This window comes from Uloborus diversus, chromosome 5 (assembly GCF_026930045.1).
Source record: "Uloborus diversus isolate 005 chromosome 5, Udiv.v.3.1, whole genome shotgun sequence".
NCBI classification, from domain to species: domain Eukaryota; kingdom Metazoa; phylum Arthropoda; class Arachnida; order Araneae; family Uloboridae; genus Uloborus; species Uloborus diversus.
Window position 1 is genome coordinate 178,568,568 of NC_072735.1, and position 19,652 is coordinate 178,588,219.

The 19,652-nt window shown below is 36.8% G+C and overlaps 1 protein-coding gene across 1 annotated transcript; it reads right to left on the minus strand.

Moving 5' to 3' along the window:
• Window positions 1–384: 384 nt before the first annotated feature.
• LOC129223305 (sarcalumenin-like) lies at window positions 385–14,707 on the minus strand. Its single transcript, XM_054857870.1, has 6 exons — window positions 14,683–14,707; window positions 14,203–14,421; window positions 11,346–11,462; window positions 4,497–4,669; window positions 2,631–2,822; window positions 385–1,020 (listed from the first exon to the last, which is right to left on the minus strand). Exons 1-6 carry the CDS (start codon window positions 14,705–14,707, stop codon window positions 385–387), a joined length of 1,362 nt encoding a protein of 453 aa, XP_054713845.1.
• Between the last annotated feature and the right edge of the window lie 4,945 nt (window positions 14,708–19,652).

Sequence of the window (19,652 nt, forward strand, 5' to 3'; positions counted from 1 at the left end):
TCCATCGAAAATATTCTTGGTTGGCCCAACGATGCCTAGAAACTGATGAGCCATCTTTGGCTCATTGTTAGTTGCCAACCCACCATTCCCCACCGGTTTCTGCCATTAGCCACCGCTGATCAACCATCTCCCCACCGTGCGAGCTACCTGAGAATGAATAAGAAAGCCTTGCTGGCAAGCATTTTTTAAGTGCTGGTTAAAATATAAAATCAACGACTTACTGCTGAACTCATAATCACCAATTAACCAAAATTCTTTGATAGAGCAACCGAACAGAGGACGCAAACCAATGATGTGATGACCCGGAATGGGGGATAATTGATTTAATCAGTCGTCCTATTCGAACGCAATCCCTGATACCAATATTCATAGCTGGAATTCACTTTAACATGTCTGAGAGCTGGGGCACGTCTTCTGCTGCTTCGATTCCACCTCTATAGACAGCCGGGGTAGATCTTCATAGATGGTCTTCTCTATGGCTTCCAGCAAGCACAAAGACAGGAAACCACAGTGCTTTGATAATGATATAAAACTTTCCATGGAATGCACGGAAAAGAACGTCGCGTAGGTCTCTGGCGGGAACAGATCCTTCATGGTGACGTCTCTGTGTGACAGCACTTTGGAGTAAATCTTCTGTGGGTTTTCCGTGATGGTGGCAACGACATCGCCTACGCTCTGGAAAAACGATCGCTGACGGGACAAAGTGGACAAGTATCCGTCCACCACCAGAGCGTGGTTGCGCACTAAAACAGCATGGCGTCTGAGGTACGCTATCTTGTTGAGGAGTCTGTTGGACATGACTTCGGAGATGTCGTGCAGGAGGGATGTTTCGTCTGCAACGAACATCTCCGCGAACTCTTTAGAAGGGTTGAGGAAGGGTTTGGACCAGAAGGAGCTGACGTACATCCTGGGGGCGTCCGTGATGTTGAGGAGGGGTGAGAGGTTCCACAGGAGGCTGCCGTACACTCGCAGAAGTTCGTGCGGAGGCAGAGTGTCCGCTTTGTTGAGAACGATCCTGACCTAGGTTGAAGAAGATTCAGAGTGTTAAGAAAATAAATAACTTCAGCTAAAAAGTAAAAATATGATCTACAACATGGAAAAAAGAAACAAATTAGCAAGAAAAAAAAACGTATGTCTTGGAGCTAGAATTAAGATATGGGCTTTTGGATGTAAATACATTCGACGGTTTTCAAAGTTCTTAGCAACCCCAAAACACGTCTCTTATTTTATTTTTATTTATTTATTTATTTTTCAAAATTGTGGCTTTTTCACATAGTTAACTATTTTTTGAAATTTTTATTCAGAGGTGTTTTTGGCAAAAAAATAAATATATATATATATATATATATATATATATATATATATATATATATATATATAATAAGCGTTTTACTTTAAAATGCCAGTTAATGAATGAGATAGTCTTGGAGGTAAGCATGTTTTAAAAGTTCTGATCCATGTATAAAATCAATGATTTATACATGGTCAATGAGTTTAAAGCTGAGGTGTACACAAACCTCAGCTTTAAACTCATCAAAAAGGTTCAAAATCTTCCTTTGATGCTGAAGAAAGTAATGCGTTACTAAAAGACTCGATTGAGAAGAGACTTTTGAGAAAAAAAGGTCTACTTCACAAAATAGAGCTTCACAAAAAAATAATTGAAAAATGGATTCTTCATTACACCTTGTAACTTGTTTAGGCACACACGATTTTATATGAGTTTGAAATTGCAAACCTAAAAATTTATATCCCAAAAATGAACACTTCACAAAAACAACTACCCTCACACACAATATCTTCAGAGGCCTAAATTTATTGATTATGTATAATTTTTAAAGCCATAAGTACATAATAGAAAGTTTTCTAGTTTCTGTACTAGCGTTAGCTTTCGGTATTCGGTTAACTGTTTGTTGATCGACTTTTGCGCATTTTTTAGTGTTGATTCTTTTTTTCCCCCGTGATCTCAAGATTTTTGGGAAACAACAAATTTCAGTCAGCAAAAAAAAAAAAGTCACTTTCGGCTTTAGCCGGAAAACGTGTATGAGGTCCTAAGTACTGAATCTTTTACGGCCAGTGCCAATAATGTAACAACTTTCCAGGCTTTTAGGTCATGGTCCACCCGGTGTGTTTCTAGCTTAGCCAGAAACATTCTGGATGGGCCAGTGCCTACAAACCAAGAAAGAAAATATGTGAAAATACAAAGCTCACAACGATCGCAGACCGTATTGTTTAGTGCGTTTGTGTGCTTTTTTGATACGTCAAAACATGTATAAGATTCTAAGAAGAGATTCTTTCACGGTGACGTCAGTACAATTGCTACAACCTTGGCTTTTATGTCGATCCAACTTGCTTCTGGCTTAGCCAGAGATATCCTTGATAGACCACTGCCAACAAACCCAGAAAAAAATTATATTATACAGAAATCAATCATCAAAATCTAAAAACCATTATAAATATGTGAAACTATCTTTCAGTGTGTGTGTGTGTCACATACAAATTATACAAAAAAAAAAAAATGCTCAAAATTACCTGCTTAAAAAAAATTATTTAAAATGTACAGAGGGGAAAAAAAAGACACCTTTTGCACTCCCCAATAAGTTTAGCCTTTTTACATACACATTATTACTCACTTTGGCTTCATTTCCTTTGATTTTTTGAAACAACTGCTCGAGTTCTCTGCCGACGTCCATCTTTGCCGGATCGAAGACGAAGACGACGAGGTCCGAGCGCTCCACGAACCAACCGCAGATCCCTGCGAATGGGTAACCCCTTTCCTGCTGCTTCCTATTCTCCATCACTCCCGGCGTGTCCACAAGATGCACCTGAAAGCACAGTTCTTTGATGAGTCCGTTGAACTGGATTAACGGCAACTTTGATGGCTCCCACATTTATTTCTGGACTCTCCTCCCAGATTGCACCGTGGAACTTCTTTCAGTTTTGTCAAGCTTCAAAAATTAGAATGAATTTTCTTTCCTATCCCAAGATGGTGGTACTGCACTATAAAACATTTATCTGTAGTGCAAGTAAAAGCTTTGAATCGTTGAATAAGTTGTAACACGTTCGCCATCTTGGGGCTAAACGATGCTTTCTTCCTATGTCTGCTATGTTGAAGTAGCGTATTTTGTTACTTGACTGTGGTTACTTATTCACTCAATGTTTATCTGCAATCAAGAAGCACCGCAATCAAAAAGCAAAACACGCTACTTCATTATAGCTACATGGGAAAAAAGTGGCACTTAGCCCCAAGATGGCGGACGTTTCGCTACTTAAGCTAAGAGCTTTAGTGCAAATGGCTGATTTTTGAAGACATTACCTTGATCCTTGATCGGTTACAATTGTATGCATATTTCTCTTTCACGCCCTCTGGACCTTTTTCTAGGCCCAGGCCTAGTGGACCTGTGCAGTAAGGCCCTGCTCTTCTTCCAAGATCATTGCTGCTGTAGCCCTTTACCTCATCCTGTGTATGTGGATGTTTAGATATGTGTTTAGATTTAAATATGTACAATGGCCCAAAGGTAGAATTTTTAATTACAACAAGCTAAAAGTTTATAACTTTTAGCTGGAATAACTTTCGAAAAATATATAGTTACAGTGGAACTCCGATAATTCGAATTTCGGAAGTTCGCAAGTCTGCTTTACCCAAAATCAAAATTAGGATTGTTTGGAGGATCAAAAACGTTACAATAAGACTACAGTGATTATGTTTCTGAAAGTTATTTAAAGTTTCAAAACTACACTATCTATATAACTAATCATCAATGAACTGCATTGATTTGGAAAAATATTTGATTTTTTTTTTTTTTTTTTTTTTGGCAAAGAGGCGTATCTTTCTTTTGAAACCGAACTACAAAAGCGGATCAGAAAAAATTGTACTTGCAGGGGTCGCCATGAAAAGTTGTTCAAAATGTTACACCGTTCCATCGTTAAACTATTTTTATTCAAGACGATTATCCTCTAATTCCGAATTCCAACATAAATCGCCAATTCCGATTCATTTTCACAATTGCCCAGCTGTTTTACAACTTCAAGTTCATTTTAAAAATGCGCAAAGTATGTTTCCGTTTCGAAGCCCTTCAACTAGACTAAACGCACAAAATAAAATTATAGCACGGTATAGTACGTAAGATTAAGTTGGACACAGATATAGATAGAGTAGAATAAACACGTTTTAGATGCGAATGAGAGTCTGGCCACGTTAATGCCGGTAACATGTAATATTTAAACCAATCTTGTAAAATAATATGTGCAATCACATATAATAATACTTTCGTCATCATAATTATGTTATAGTGTAGTTTGAGATAATTTTTAAAAATTATTTCGCTTAGTCAAAAAAAAAAATCGGTTATCCGGAAAGAGTTTGGGCGTTACCGTCGGTTTGGGCCATAGAGATCTTACTAAGAGGCTCTTACTCTATGGTTCGGTTTCAATCATGTCTGATTATCTGGACTTCATTGTATAAATAATTTTCAATTAATCGTATATTATTTTCTCACCATTTTCAAGATGTCATTTGGGATTGCGTAGCTTTTTAGCCTCTCCAGAAAGCTTTGTCCATACTTCAGCAAAGACGAATAGGCCTTCTCCATGACGAGGATTTTTCCTTCCACTGTTTTGGAGATGTCTTTGTAGGACAGGATGCTGAAGTCGGAAGTAGTCGGTTGAGCCCCTAGGAGTTGGTTACAGTACAGGAAGATTTTTAAAACATTGTTTGGCTATAGAACACTTTAAAAGTTTTACAGTGAATTGAATTCCTAAATAATAATGCAACAAAATAAAGTTGACTTGAAATGGCCCCAGTGTTAAAACGTTTAAGCCAAATAAACCTTCTGCACAGAGAAGCAGGGGCGCAAGGACGGATCCAGGAATCCTTCAAGGGAGGGGCGAAATTGCGATTTTAGAACTTCAATTTTGGAAAAACTGTTAAGTCTCCGAACCCTATCTCTCAACATAATCCGATATCGTTTAAAATAGTATTTTTGGAACTACTGTTTTCAAAATTAGCAGAGGAAAGAGAGCTAGAAACTTAATCCTTCCTCTAACGTTACCAAAGATGGTTTAAAATAGCGTTTTTAAGACCTCAAGTTTAAAATAGTACAAAGAATTTCCGGTTGAGTGCGCTGAAATTTTTTGCAGATTTACAAAAAAATACTTTTGGAATTTTAATGTCGAAAAATTTCCTGTAGAGCCCCTCAATGAAGAAGCAATAGCCCCTCCCTTATATCCGTCCATGCAGGGGCGTCCACGGGGAAAGAGAAGGGACACCTGTTGGCCCGGGCCCAATCCTGAAGAGGGCCCAAGATCTTTTTAATGAGAGGGAAATATATGTAGAGATGTTAAACAATATGAAGGGGGGCCAAAAATTTCTGTCCACGCCCCGGCAGAGAAGCGTAAGACATTAGAGTAAGATATTCTAAAGGCCTAGATCATAGCTTAAATAGCGACACGTCCGCCATCTTGGGGCTAAATGCCGCTGTCTTCCAATGTCTGCTATAATGAAGTAGCGTGTTTTGCTTCTTGATTGTGGATTAACATGGAGTTAATAACAAAACACGCCACTTCACCATAGCAGACACAGGAAGAAAGCACAGTTTAGCTCTAAGGTGGTGGACGTGTGGCTATTTGAGGAGTAATTTATCAAAAGTAAACATATCCATTTTCTAAAAATGTTTAGGAGGTAAGAAAAACGAATTAGGGTAAGAGCAAAATAGTTTTATCAACTTCTATGGTTACAGAATTGAGCAACGAAAGCACAGCAAATCATGGCCAGAGTAAGAAATACAAATACAAATGTGACGACCAGCAGTAGGCTCTGGGCCCAGCTAGACTGGTCCTAGTCAATTTACAATCCCCAGTGAAGATCAATGCCCCTCTTAAAACTATCTACTCCCTTGCACATTACCACCCCTTCTGGTAAGCTGTTCCAAGGTTCCACTACCCTGCTAAAAAGAATAATTTTTCTTAATATCCACGTGTAACGGATTCGGTGCGACTTCCACTTTCTTGAAATGAAAATACAGTTCTTGATAAAAACACAGGAAATTTATTTACACTATGTACAGGAAAGATCTTCGACAACTGCTAAATTATTCATCAGCAATTAAGCAATTATCACACAACACCGTAAACTCAACGTTTACACACGTATTTACTTCCAAATACGAAAACAACACAGCGAAATGCCTCGCTATAAACAGAGCAAAATGCTCTCAGTTCGAAATATCAATCGAAACTAACTGTTTATCCATCGCTAACGGCTTTTATAAACACCGAAAAGAAATTTCTCAAATATTCCACACGCTTCTGTAAAGTAGTAGACCGTTATCAATGAAAAGAAAGAAAATAGGGGTCGTATACTTTAGCCGAATGAAAAAGGGGTTGTATATTCATTACGGGAAACTATTTACAGGTTACGTTCCTACAATAATTACTATTTACAGAATTTGTAACACACGTTAGCCTGAGATTTAAATAGCTTAAAACAATGACCCCTTGTCCTGTTTTCAGTGCTAAACTTCAGCCCCATAACATCTTTTATTTTAATAAATTTGAACAACTGAATCATGTCCCCTCGGTCTCTTCTTTGCTCAAGACTGTACATTTTTAGCATTCTAAGCCTGGAATCGTAGTCTAAATGAGAAAGTTCATTATCTTAATTTTGGATACGTGCCCTTTTGAACGAAAACCTGAATGTTGAGAATTCCAATTTCACCAAGAAACCCTATTTCACCTTCTCATATTCTCTTATCGAAGTACATGAACTTAAAAGTAGTAGATTCAAATTTGAGGATTTTGGACATGTGTTCCTTTGGATCTAAAAGTCTTCGTACTACAGATTCTTTCAGGATATGTCCCCTTTCGTACAAAATAAAACGTGCAGAGGACGGATTTGTTACCTATTAATCAAGAAGTCACACTTAATCCTTAAATATAAAAGGGGGTTTTCCACGTTTGGACTTCTTGAGAGTAAGTGATTTGATAAAAGTCATCTGAAAGATTTAGAAAATGATATAAAATGTTTTTTTTTTTCTAAAAAGTGGATAAGTTCCCTTTTGCTAAATTACTCCTCATTTATTCTACGATTCAGGGCTTTAAGATATTCCACGCTTTGAGCATTTGCAGAACTTAATGCAATTCTTAAAATGTAACTGAAGTGGATTAACTCTTGTAACCGTAATTATTAAAATTCGTAGTGAAAGAATTAAACAACTCACGGTCACAGCGCTCAGTAATTAAGTAAGTCGTCGCAAGTTTATTATTTAAGATACGAATTATTAGGGCAAAAACTGAATTAATTTACTTTTTTGTTACAAAATCTAGTATTTTCTTTCAATAGGATAGCAGGCCAACTCCTGTTAGCAGACACATTTCTGCCATTTTTCTGTAATTGAATTTTAAAAAAAACTTGAAAAGTAAATGTTTGACTCTAGCTAACAATCCTGTCAGCATCAGAAATATAAATATCAGGAGACTATTTGCTGATAATTTTTCAAAACAGAAGCCAAGTTTTAGACCTTTTTTAACTATAATATTTTACTTTAACAAGCATGTTTAGTAAGGGCAAGAATCAGGAAGTTTAGTTAGGGAAGTACAGTTGTCTCTCACTGATTACTTCGGGACATTTTAATTGTAAAAAAAAATCATTTGAGTTTTGACGTCTTGAACTCAAATCATTTTTTTTTTTCGCAATCACGAATTACGATTGGGCCTTACTCGTTGAGTTTCCTGTTTCTACAAATGGAATGGCATGGAAATGACCAAGAAATTTGCATCCGTCATATTATGACTGGTCATTTTCTTCCATAAGCAGAGTTGCCAACTTCTAAGAAAAAATAGTAGTTTGTACGAACTATAGCCTTGAACTACGACGCTACAAAAACGTGTCTAAAACCTAGGATTTTCTTTTCTTTATAAGCTCAAGAAATTTTTTGTTCATTACAGATAATATCCATATTATAATCAGTTAGATGATATTGCTCTTTTAACAAAATTCTAAACGTCTGTTTAAAAATGAGTAAAATAATCTTGCCACAATTAATATAGAAAAAAAATTTAATATTCGATTATTAACATTTTTTTCAAAGCAAAGTGTTACTTGTCCAGGAGAGAGGAAAACTTTTTTACTGGCGCGCATGCCGCATGAAAAGGATGGGATGCGTGCTCTTTCAACCCTGGTAAAAAATTAAAAACGAGCTGATGTGTGCATCACATGACTTCTTTTTACTCCAATTTAATGTCATTTTCTCATTATTGGCAGTTTTAATATGATTCAATAGTTTACTCTCTAAATATCACCAACAGTGGCCGAATTGAAACCAGATAAAAAAAAATTTAAAAAAATTGCCAAATTTATAAATTTGGCGACCAAAAGACTGGCGATATATCGCCAAATGTCCGTCAAATTATAACACCACGTGAGTTTACATCAAAATTAACAATGATTTCCCCCCTAAATAGGGGCAAAAGACCCCCTTTAAAGCATACGATACAACCAAAAAAGAAGATGCAAAACTAGACCCCACTGGGAGTCTATGTACCAAATTTCAACTTTCTAGGACATTCCGTTCTTGAGTTATGCGACATACATACACACATACATACGTACATACAGACGTCACGAGAAAACTCGTTGTAATTAACTCGGGGATCGTCAAAATGGATATTTCGGGTGTCTGTACGTTCCTAGGCACATATCCACGTGTGGTCGGGTTAAAAAAAAAAAAAAAAAAAAAAACTCATCATTCATTTGGGGGTGAGCAAAGTGGAAATTAAGGCCGATTTTTGGGTGAAAATTTTTTCGCGAATACAATACTTCCTTTTTTGTAAAAGAAAGTAAAAATGAAAAAAAAAATTTTTTTGTTTTACTAATTACGTTTACATGGCTCGATCATCACTACCTACAAGAAGGCATCATCAGTGGTTGCCGTAAATGAGCTATGACGTAAAGGGAAACCGTCCAGTTCAAAAATCCTTATTTGTCTGTTTAGCGCCCTCAGCACAAGCCAACGCGAGCGCCAATTTAAAATTAAGCTTCGAATTCTTCGCCTTTTTTTTTTCACTAATGCTACTGACAGCAGAGTTCGCTCTGGATTTCATAAAACTCATTTTCAATGAAAAATTAATTATGCAAATATAAAATCATTTTTGTACTATTACACTGTAATTAAGAATTAAAAAAAAATGAAAATCTTTGAACTTCAATAATCTATAATGGATATAATTTACAACATAAAAACAGGTAAGGAATTTTGTTTTCTTTTTCAAGCCATCAATGGCTCGTTCTATCTAGCAAATCGAATTTTGCAATAAAAAAAATATATGCAAAACTTTAACATTTTGTAAATTTTTTTGAGCAATCACAGTTGCTTATTGCTTTCATTTGATTGTTTTGATGTGCTATCGTTTTATTTTCCTGCCAGCACCCTCTGCAGCATCACCGTCGACCGGCTCCTCACGATGCTGCTCCTCTAGCAAAAGCCGTCTCCAGGTTGCGTCAATATACTACACTTACACGCATACATACACGCACGTACAAACAAACACATACATACACCTACACACACAAACACATACATACACCTACACACACAAATACATACACACACGCATACATACAGACACCTACACATACACACACACATACATACAGACACATACACACACAAACACATACACACACATACACATACCCCGCCCCCACGCACACAAACACTCATACACACAACTACCCACACACTCATGCCTGCACACATGCCTACACACACATACCCCCTACACACCTACACACACACACACTCGTGATTGCGAAAAACATAATTTGAATTCAAGATGTCAAAATTCAAATTAATTTTTAATTTTTTTTACATTTTGCATAAAAGAAATTCTGATCACTAAATTTTTTCTCATCATTTTAATAATTTTAATAGAATGCAGCTACACACTTTACGAAAATTTGTAAAAATAAAACTAAAAACTTGTGTTAATTGATTGTGAAAGATGAAATTATGTCGCTGAGGAAAGTAAACAAAAAGAAAATATTTCACTCACAACTGATATTTTTTAAAGATTGCTCTCTGTTTCGCAAAATATTCATTTGATTACTTTATGCTGCAGAGAGTGACGCATGATTTACATAATTCCAGTGCACATTTTCATATTTATGCAGAATTATTCAATTGTACATTTTTTTAGAATACTTTATTGTGATAGCTATTGCGTTACTAAGTACGTGGAATGTTTCTAAGATAGTGGATGGGAAAATTTAAAGTACTATGTCGTTTTTGTCTAAATATGAGTCTATGATAATGTTAAAATTTAAATTTTTCATTTATGTTTACTTCGTTTTGACATTGATAATTAAGACATTATTTTTCGAATCTAAAATGAGTTTTTAAAATTCATGTGGATATGATACGATGCATTGAAAATTTTGGTTATGGTAATATCTTGTTATTCCCTACGTTCTTTCTTATATATTTGCTCAATTTAAAGAAAAAAAAAGAGTGTTAACTTCGAAAATAAACTTTTGATTTCTCATTTGATCAGTGTTAGTATGTTTGGTGAATTACTGGTGATTTGTATGCAGTAATAAAAATAAAGATTTAATATTCGATTTCCACCAAAACACTTATTATAAGGATTATTTTTATTTCTTTTATGTCTTAAATAGTGGAAATTAATCTGGAAATTTTGTATTTAGATGAAGTTTTGCTGTTCATGTTCATCAATGTAGGGTTTTTTTCCCTGAAAAAAACGTAATTTTACATACAAAAAAAACTTTTTTTTTAAATATAAAGTCTGCTTAAAGTACGCCCTGAAAACAATATGAATAAAATCAAACCGCAGATGTTTTGTAACTAAGACGACGAAAATTTCGCTCTCTAAATAAATATTAAAAGCAACCGTTGTCATGTCAATCTGAAAAATCAGAGCAACATCAACTTTACTTAAGCTAGGATAATAAGAATTGTTGATTGCTCAAAAACAGGTTCAGTCATGGCCCCACTAAAATTCGCTTACGCTTATAGGCCGTGATAATCGCTGAAACTCATGGCAACAAAGAGGGCGCTACAGGAAAACCGTTTCCGTTATGTTACCATTGATTGGTAGATGCATAGGATTCATTCAGTTGCGGTCAAAATGGGCGACGTCCAGTCAAAAATAAACAAACTTTGAAACGTTGACATTGATTGGTGGACGCATGAGCGGATCATAATTGCATCGGTTTAACACAGAAAAGTCATAAATTGTCAAGGCCCGTTAAGCGTCAGCGCCATATAGTGGGGCCATGGTTCAATATTTGTGCCTGCAGCAGAAATGAATCTGAGAGAAAGAAAAATGGAAACCTGATTTCAATGCCAGAGACGTGTTCTCTATCCCAAGCACATAGTTGATGAGGGACGATTTCCCCGTGCTCCAGGGGCCCAGGAAAGATATCATTGGCAGGGAGAAAATCTCACCTTCTGAAACAAATGAGTAACGTATTTCTGAGTTAGGAACCACACATTTATTTCTGATTAAGCTGAAATAGTACATCAAGAACCTTGTTTTTAATACATTATGAAACCAAAAACACATTTTTCCACTGAATGTAATTGAATCGAAATTTAATTTTGAGGGATTGTCACTTAAATCTTTTGTATCGTTGAGTTAAATATTAAAAAGAAAAAAGAACTTTAATTGTATAGTTCATGTTATTTAATACAAGAATTTTGATAATCCATTAAATATGCTTAGCTATTTGACGATATTTTGTGCACATGCCGGAGGTACAGTGCGAATCCAAGGCGGGAGAGGGGGCGGCTATAAGGCAGCAGCCGCCCACAGACCGAAACTTTTTTTTATGTCTATGTAGCATCTTTATGTTACACTAGCGGCACCCGCACGGCTTTGCCCGTAGTAGAAAATCAAAAGGTCATTTGGTTCGCCTGTATATTTACAAATAATGGATGATGAATATATTCAGTAAATTACCGCCCAATAGCCAGGGCTAAAGCAGAAATACGTGAAATACACCGCCAGCTCAGTCATTTCCAGCCGAGGATTGCAGTTTCGTGCTTATTAGCACTCATCAGCCCGACATAGGAAAGTGATTGAGGTGGAAATGGAAAACCTTTTAAGGAAGCCAAACAAACTGGTAGCTAATATAGAATTAGCGCAGACCAGACGAGTGACCGAAGCAATGGTTCGGTTCAATTCGAGGATTGAAGGCAAGGCGTGGTACATTCAATAAATTACGGGGGGGGGATATACCATGCCTTGGATTGAAGGCAAGGCATGGTATATTCAGTAAATTACTGGGGGAATATACCATGCCTTGCCTTCAATGCTCGAGTTGAACCGAACCATTGCTTCGGTAACTCGTCTGGTCTGCGCTAATTCTATATTAGTTACCAGTTTGTTTGGCTTCCTTAAAAGGTTTTCCATCTCCAGCTCGGTCACTTTCCTATGCCGGGCTGATGAGTGCTAATAAGCACGAAACTGCTGTCCTCGGCTGGAAATGACTGAGCTGGCGGTGTATTTCGTGTAATGGATGATGAATTTCTCGCCAATTGGCTATGTTCATTCGCTCTGCCCACGTTAAAGTTCCACGTCATGATAATTTCGTAATTTACTCGTCCAACTTAAGATAGTTTTGCTACGGAAAAATGTTCTTAAAATTGAAATAATAAAAGAAAAAATCGAATTTTTGAAAAATCGCTTCGAGGTGCACACCCCCATGATACAAACTAGCTTTGTACCATATTTCATGAAAATCGGCTAAACGGTCTACGCGCTATGCACGTCAAAGAGATCCGGACAGAAATCCAGACAGCCTTTAGCTTTATTAGTAGAGATTTAAAAATGATATAATTTCCTACATTCATCCTATCATTTAATTTGCTTTCGCTTCTTTTAAGATTGAAACTCAAATTCGCGATAGTAACAAGGATGTTAGTTAACACCCTTATTTAGTTGATGTAAAATAATAACTGACAAACATTTTATTCAATCATGTCGGACTCTAGTGGGTTCGGTTTTTGATGCAATAGAGTTTCCCTGGGGCTAGGATTTTGGCACGAGAAGTGGGGCTCGGACGGGCTCCGTTCACAAGTTTTCAGGTTCGGACTTTCAAAAATGAGCTGGAACTCTTTGGTGTTCATTCCATTCATTTTCGCTCAAAATTGCTTTAGCTCGAGAAAATTTACCTGTATATTGACTTTGCTTGCTATGCACCATTAAACATTGCGTGAATGGAACTAGCGTTCTCGCCAGTTCCAATCGCTAAGTTGGCATCATTTCTGGCACCAAATTTGGCGGGAAATCACCAAATGTTGCCAAGTTTGGCGACACTTCACACCTAGCTTGTAAATAATGTTTCCAACTTTAAACGTAACTTGATTTTTAGCCCCAGTGACATCCAGAGAGTGTAGTAGAAAGTTCTTTAATGGAAAATACTAAAGGGTGTCCCAAAATTAACGCAAGATTTGAATTTGCCGCCATTTTTGCAATAAATGGTTGGCAACCCTGAAAAAAGAACAATTTGACAGCTGAGAGTTTAGGGTAATCAAAAATAGAGCGTTATACGATACAATAACGCGCTTTCATTATTGAACAATTGTTTCAAGAATAAGAAGAAATTTAAAAATGTTAAATCACACGATCTAGGGTGCTAATTCTGATGACCGAAATGAGAGAGTACGCGACTAGGAAATGCCTTATGCAGTAATTGAAATATTTCACTCTCTCTAGCTGTATGGTACAATAACACCCCATTTTTACTAACCCTAAACTCTCAACTGCAAATTGTTCTTTTTTCATGTCTGCCAACAATTTATGGAAAAAATGGTGGAAAATTCAAATCTTGCGTTAATTTTGGGACACCCTTTAGAATGTACTTGAATGGAAAATGCTAGAAGTTCATTTATCTCAAGAAAAAGAGAAGCTTCCCTTCAATGGTAGTCAGTCTGGTTTTTGACTCGACTGAAAGCGTGTAAACTCTGCTAATGGGAAGCTTTTGCGCTGTGTTTTTGCGTGTTTGAATGTAAATGCGTGTGTCATGTGTTACCGTACAGTTTATGGTGTCAAATTAAATTTCCTTGATTGTTATGGATATTTTAGCAATGGTTAACGACATTTCTTGTACATATTTGTAAATATTTTTTTTTTAAATAATTGTGTCATCATTTAAAGAATTTCTTGAAGTGTCAACAAGCCAATTACCATGAAAGGCATGCTCGCTAATGTCATTGAATTCGTATGCTTCCTCCAAGGGCTTGACGGTTTGGGCGTAGAGCTCCATGAGCCTCTCCAACGTAGCCTCCACGAGGGCCGCATCCGAAATATCGGAGAAGCGACCGGAGTCGAAAGCCCGCTCCAAGTGAGCCCGCGACCTGATCTCGGCATTGCTCCACTGGATGTCTACTTTTTTGTATTTGTGGTCTGAAAAAAAAAAGGCATAGAATTTACTTACGTGGATAGATGTTTCATAACACAATGTTATATGCGTATAGCTGCCAACCCCAACATTGAAAAATGAAAATTAGGATGACTTAGCATGAATAAATTTAGTTTACATTTTTATGGAGTTAAAGTGTAAAAGGTTTTTTTTTTTTTAATTATGAGTAGGGGTTTCTTAAAATGATCCTGTATAGGACACGAATTTCGGGGTTCGGAAATCCTGTAGGATCCAAAATTCAGAACTTTTATGCATGAACTTTTCATACATAAAGCTTCAGTCCATTTTTTTTTATTTTTTTTTTATTTTTATTATTTTATTTTCCTGTCTGCAAGAATAACAATCAACGGGAAAACACATTTTCACATTTTTAAATTTCAATACCATTCGGAATAGCGGGTTTTTCTGCGTAAGAAGGATTTCGTTCGTAGTTAGGCCCAAACTCATTTTTGCTGAATCTTGCAACACCATATAAATACAACAAATATAGAAATACGTTTGGAAACATTATCTTTTCCCACCAACTTATTTCAATTTTTTGTTGGAGAATTATATTTTTTTTTATTATGAAAATTATATTAATGAAAAATGTACAGTAGGGGAGCTCAGGATTTTTTTTTTTTGGGGGGGGGGGGATTTATTTGATCTTGTCAGATGAATATAGGGAGGATAGCTTGCATCCTTTCGAGTACTTTTATCAAATTCAAGCCCTTCATTTAGGGCCTTGCGTCTAGGACAGCCCGTTAGGTTAGTTTAAAAAATCGATTATCAGAAACATTAAAGAGCGTCAGATTAAAATTAAAGTGAGTTAATTACGGTCTAAAAATTCTGTACATTTAAAAAATTTAAGGAGTTAAGCATAACGTAAGGGTGTGGGATGGTTACAAAGTTGTAAAAAAGAAAAAACGTGATTTTTACTTTCTCGGGCGCGGTTAATTTTTTTTTAATTTAATTTATTAATTAATTTATTATAATTATTTTGAAGCAGAAAATGCAAGAATCACGAGAAAAAAAATGATCTTCCGATTTCTACAAGCAGAAGTAATAGAAATCTTCTATCAAGTTTTGAAAGTGCACATGCACAGTAAGCGGTTAAGCTTGAGCATGGAAAAATGGCGGATGAATTGGAACAATGCGTCACTGTGTAGTAAGCAAGTTCTGATTAAGATAGTAGGGCCAAGTAATTTTTTGGGGCTCTTTGTATTCTTACTTTTTAATTTTAGATATTAAGCTATTGGATAAAAACAGTTTTAGCTATTGACTAAAAAAAATTTTGCCATTTGGAGGCCCCTAAATAGTGGGGACACTAGGCCACAACCTATTTAGAAATTAAATCCTGGTATGGGGGTATGATCGGCGAGATTTTTTTTTTTTTTCTAGCTGTCAAATTAATAATACCCCTCTAAATAATCGTCAGAATTTAAGCTACGATGACTGGGGCATCAATCTGCACCTTCTTTTTAAAAAATCTGACACGTTCGAGTATTTCAATGTGACATTTTTCTTTATTTATTTACACTGCTCGACATTTAAAATGCAACCCTCAGAAGAAGTGGTCAGAACGTGATGAAATTTGTAAAAAAAAAAAAAAAGAAAAGAAACAGCAAGGAATAATAAATGATCTTAATTTCAAAATGATAGGCAGAATACAGAGCGAGAACGGCGTCGGCTCAGTAGGATGTAGGACCACCGCGGACAGCGATACACGAAGAAACACGTATAGGCATAGAGTCAATAAGGGTGCGGATGGTGTCCAGAGGGATGGCTCTCCATTCCCTTTCAACCATTTGCCACAGTTCGTCTTCTCAACGAGGCAGGGACAGAGTCTGCAAACGGCGTCCAATTACATGTTCGATTGGTGACAGGTCAGGAGAGTATGGTGGCCAGGGAAGCATCTGTGTGCCTTGGAGAGCATGTTGGTAGATCCGAGCACTGTGTGGTCGGGCGTTATCCTGCTGAAAAATAGCATTAGGCAGCCCTTGAAGGTAAGGGATTGCCATCGGCCGCAGCACATTATCCAAGAATCGTTGGGCCGCCATAGTGCCCTGAATACGAACTAGAGGTGAAATAGAATTGTACGCAATTGCGCCCCAAACCATTATGCCACGTTGTCGTGCGGTGGGACGTTCCACAGTTACTGCCGGATTAGATCTGTCTCCACGTCGACGCCACACACCTATGCGGCGACTATCACTGGACCCCGTCGTGCGACCAAACGACGGGAAATGGTTCTGGTTGACACGGGAACATTCAAGGTATCTTGTACCTGCTGCAGAATCGAGGATCAAGTGACTTGTGGGTCTGCTACAGCTTGTCGGTGGATGCGTCGATCCACGTGTTCTGACGTCACTCTGGCTGCCCCCGCACCCCTCAATCTTGCCACATTTCGTTGTTCCAACCATCTTCGGCACAACCGATGCACCGTGCTCGCATCCATGTGGGTATCAGCTGCGATTTGACGTGCGGACCAACCTCCCCTTCTCAGTCCGATCACCATACCCCTCGTAAAATCGTCTTATCTGCTGGAAGTGCTTTCGTTGACGGCGGCCTGGCATTCTCTCGTGTTACACGTATCCTCCAAGACAAAAACAAAATTTCTTTGATAATTCTCCAGTCAGAAATAACGACACGAATATTGCCCATTCTGCAAGTTCCTTACCCTATATCTTACTTCGCGTGCGTCGGAGAGCTGCGCATTTCACATCATTTACATAACTCAGTGATGTACGTCTACTCTAAAATTTGCATAAATTTCTGAACATTCCTTCTTTGGCGTTGCATTTTCAATGTCGAGCAGTGTATTTATTTATTTATTTTTGAGCATTTTCAAAAATTTGCTAAGATTTTGCTTCACTTCCGGAACGTCCGTTCATTGAATGGGAGCGTTTTTAGGTCACCACTTGTTCACAACATTTTGGTACAATTGAAGAGGGGACATTGTGAGGAAACATCTGTTAAAAAAAGTAAACCACTCGCAAGAAAAAAATTTAATGTAAATACCCTTGCCAACCAATAAATCTAACTACTTATACTGGTGTTTGGATTTATTTTTTAAGACCCCTGAATCATCATGCTGTCACCTACTTTTATGTGTGTTTGCTTCATTTTCTGGGAAACACAGCATAACAAACGTTTTTTGAAAAGCTTTTTTTTTTTTTTTGAGCGGCTCCGTCCTCCGGTATCCGCTCCTGGTCGGTGGCGTCCATGTCCTAGACACGCACGCTCATACACATACGCACTCACACACATACACACACGCCAACGTGCATACACACAGATCTATGCACACACAAAAGACTACACATACGCAACTAATACACACGTCTCCGTTCAACAGGAGGGTCGACTTGGAGGGACAAGAGCCGTGTCTAGAAACAATTGAGTAGAGTAGTAACCAATGAGTAGGGTCCTGTCGCAACTCGTGATTGTGAAAAATATAATTTGAATTCAAAATTTAAGAATTCAAATTAATTTTTTTTTCTTTTTTTAACTGAAAAAAAAATGTTTTTGATAAGTGTCTATGAATGATCTACCAAGATGTTTTACCAGGCAACAAACGCACAAGTCCATTTTAGTCAAAAAATTAGAAGTAAAATCTCGCAGAAAAAAAAATGTAGGAGAGTTATAAAAGTTAAACGCAGTTTAAATTAAAGCTTACATCCTTCTGAACAAAATTTTAAAAATTCAAAAGTTTTGTGACAACGTTTTAGGGAGCTACAGCCATATATCCGATTTTTTAATGGCTCATAACTTTTAAATCCCTTCATCAATCCCAAAATCTTTACTAATATTATAAAGAGAGAGGACGAATTTTTGTGTGTTTATATGTTCGAGGTAATCTCCGGAACCACTGCACCTATTTGAAAAATTCCTTCACTGTATGAAAGGTGCCTTCTCACTGAGTAACATAGGCTATAATTCGAAAAAAATCCAGTAACTAGTTCTTTTTTTATTCCAATTTAGGCCCAAATTTCACGTAAATTGCTCATTATTGGCTATTAAAGGGGTGAAAAATTACTTGCACACATTAATATTACATATCGGTGAAAAGGGTAAAATTTTCCGCGTTCTAAGCAATTTGTTTCAATGCTCTAACTTCATTGCGACGGGAGCATTTTGCGTTTCAGTCTCGAACTTTTTTAGGCTTAGCTGAAATTTTGGCAATACTTTCTTCATTAAATCTACCAATAAAAAGTGAAGGAATTGTCCCACAGTTTTCTTTTTGACACCTTTGAAAAAAGCGACATTTTTTACTCCAGAAATATCTCGACCAATGGTCGAAAAAGTAACCTTCTATCTCTAAAGGAAAAGCCGTTAAAAATAAAGTTCGAATAAATCTAATCTCCATTAAAATTACTGATGTTTTGTTTCGCATTGCCATTGTCTTTTAGCTTCGCTTCATTTTAATTTCTTAAAGGTCCACAAACTTGGCACCACGGAATTTAAGCAGTGGGGAAATGTTTTCGCCAATTCTGCATATTTTACGATCTACGTTATAATAATTCCCCCAGACAATGTAGAAATTGCGGGAAGAGTTTAAAAACTATACTAGGAGTCTTAGCAATTTTCCCAATTGTCGCCAAATTTGTGAACGCCAAAGACCAAGGGGCTAATGTACTTCGGCCATGGCCTTGCTGATAGTGGCAGAAGCAAGTATTGGGGTTGTTTCCTTCTGTCAAAAGAAGTACTTTTATTGACTGAAATTTTTTTTAAAAGAACGGTTCAAACACTTGATAGTTTATTGATTTTTTTTAACTTTTCAATTTACAAAGTTTGAATAGAACAACGTGTGTCGGGTCCTCTAGTAATTTATATTTTCGTAATCAACATCACAAAGTTTCCAAGTACACCAATTATGAATAAAATTGAAGATGGTGGGTGTCGTGGACAGGATGATTTGACGGCCCTAGATCAGGCTCGGCTCCTTGGATAGGCAGCCGGCCGCCTAGGGCGGCAGACTTTAGGGGCGGCAGATTTCGATGTTGAAATATATATATATATATATATATTTTTTTTTAATATGAATATTTGTTTCAGTGACATAAGATTCACAACTTCAATGTTAAAAAATAATAATTTAGAGTGTGTACCAGTGTTTGGATAAGCAAAGCATAGTTCGGAATTTAACTAGAAATTCAATTTAATTTTAAAGGCGGCGGATTGTGGGATTTCAGATATTTTGAAATTATTAATATCTGTTTTATTCCATAAGATG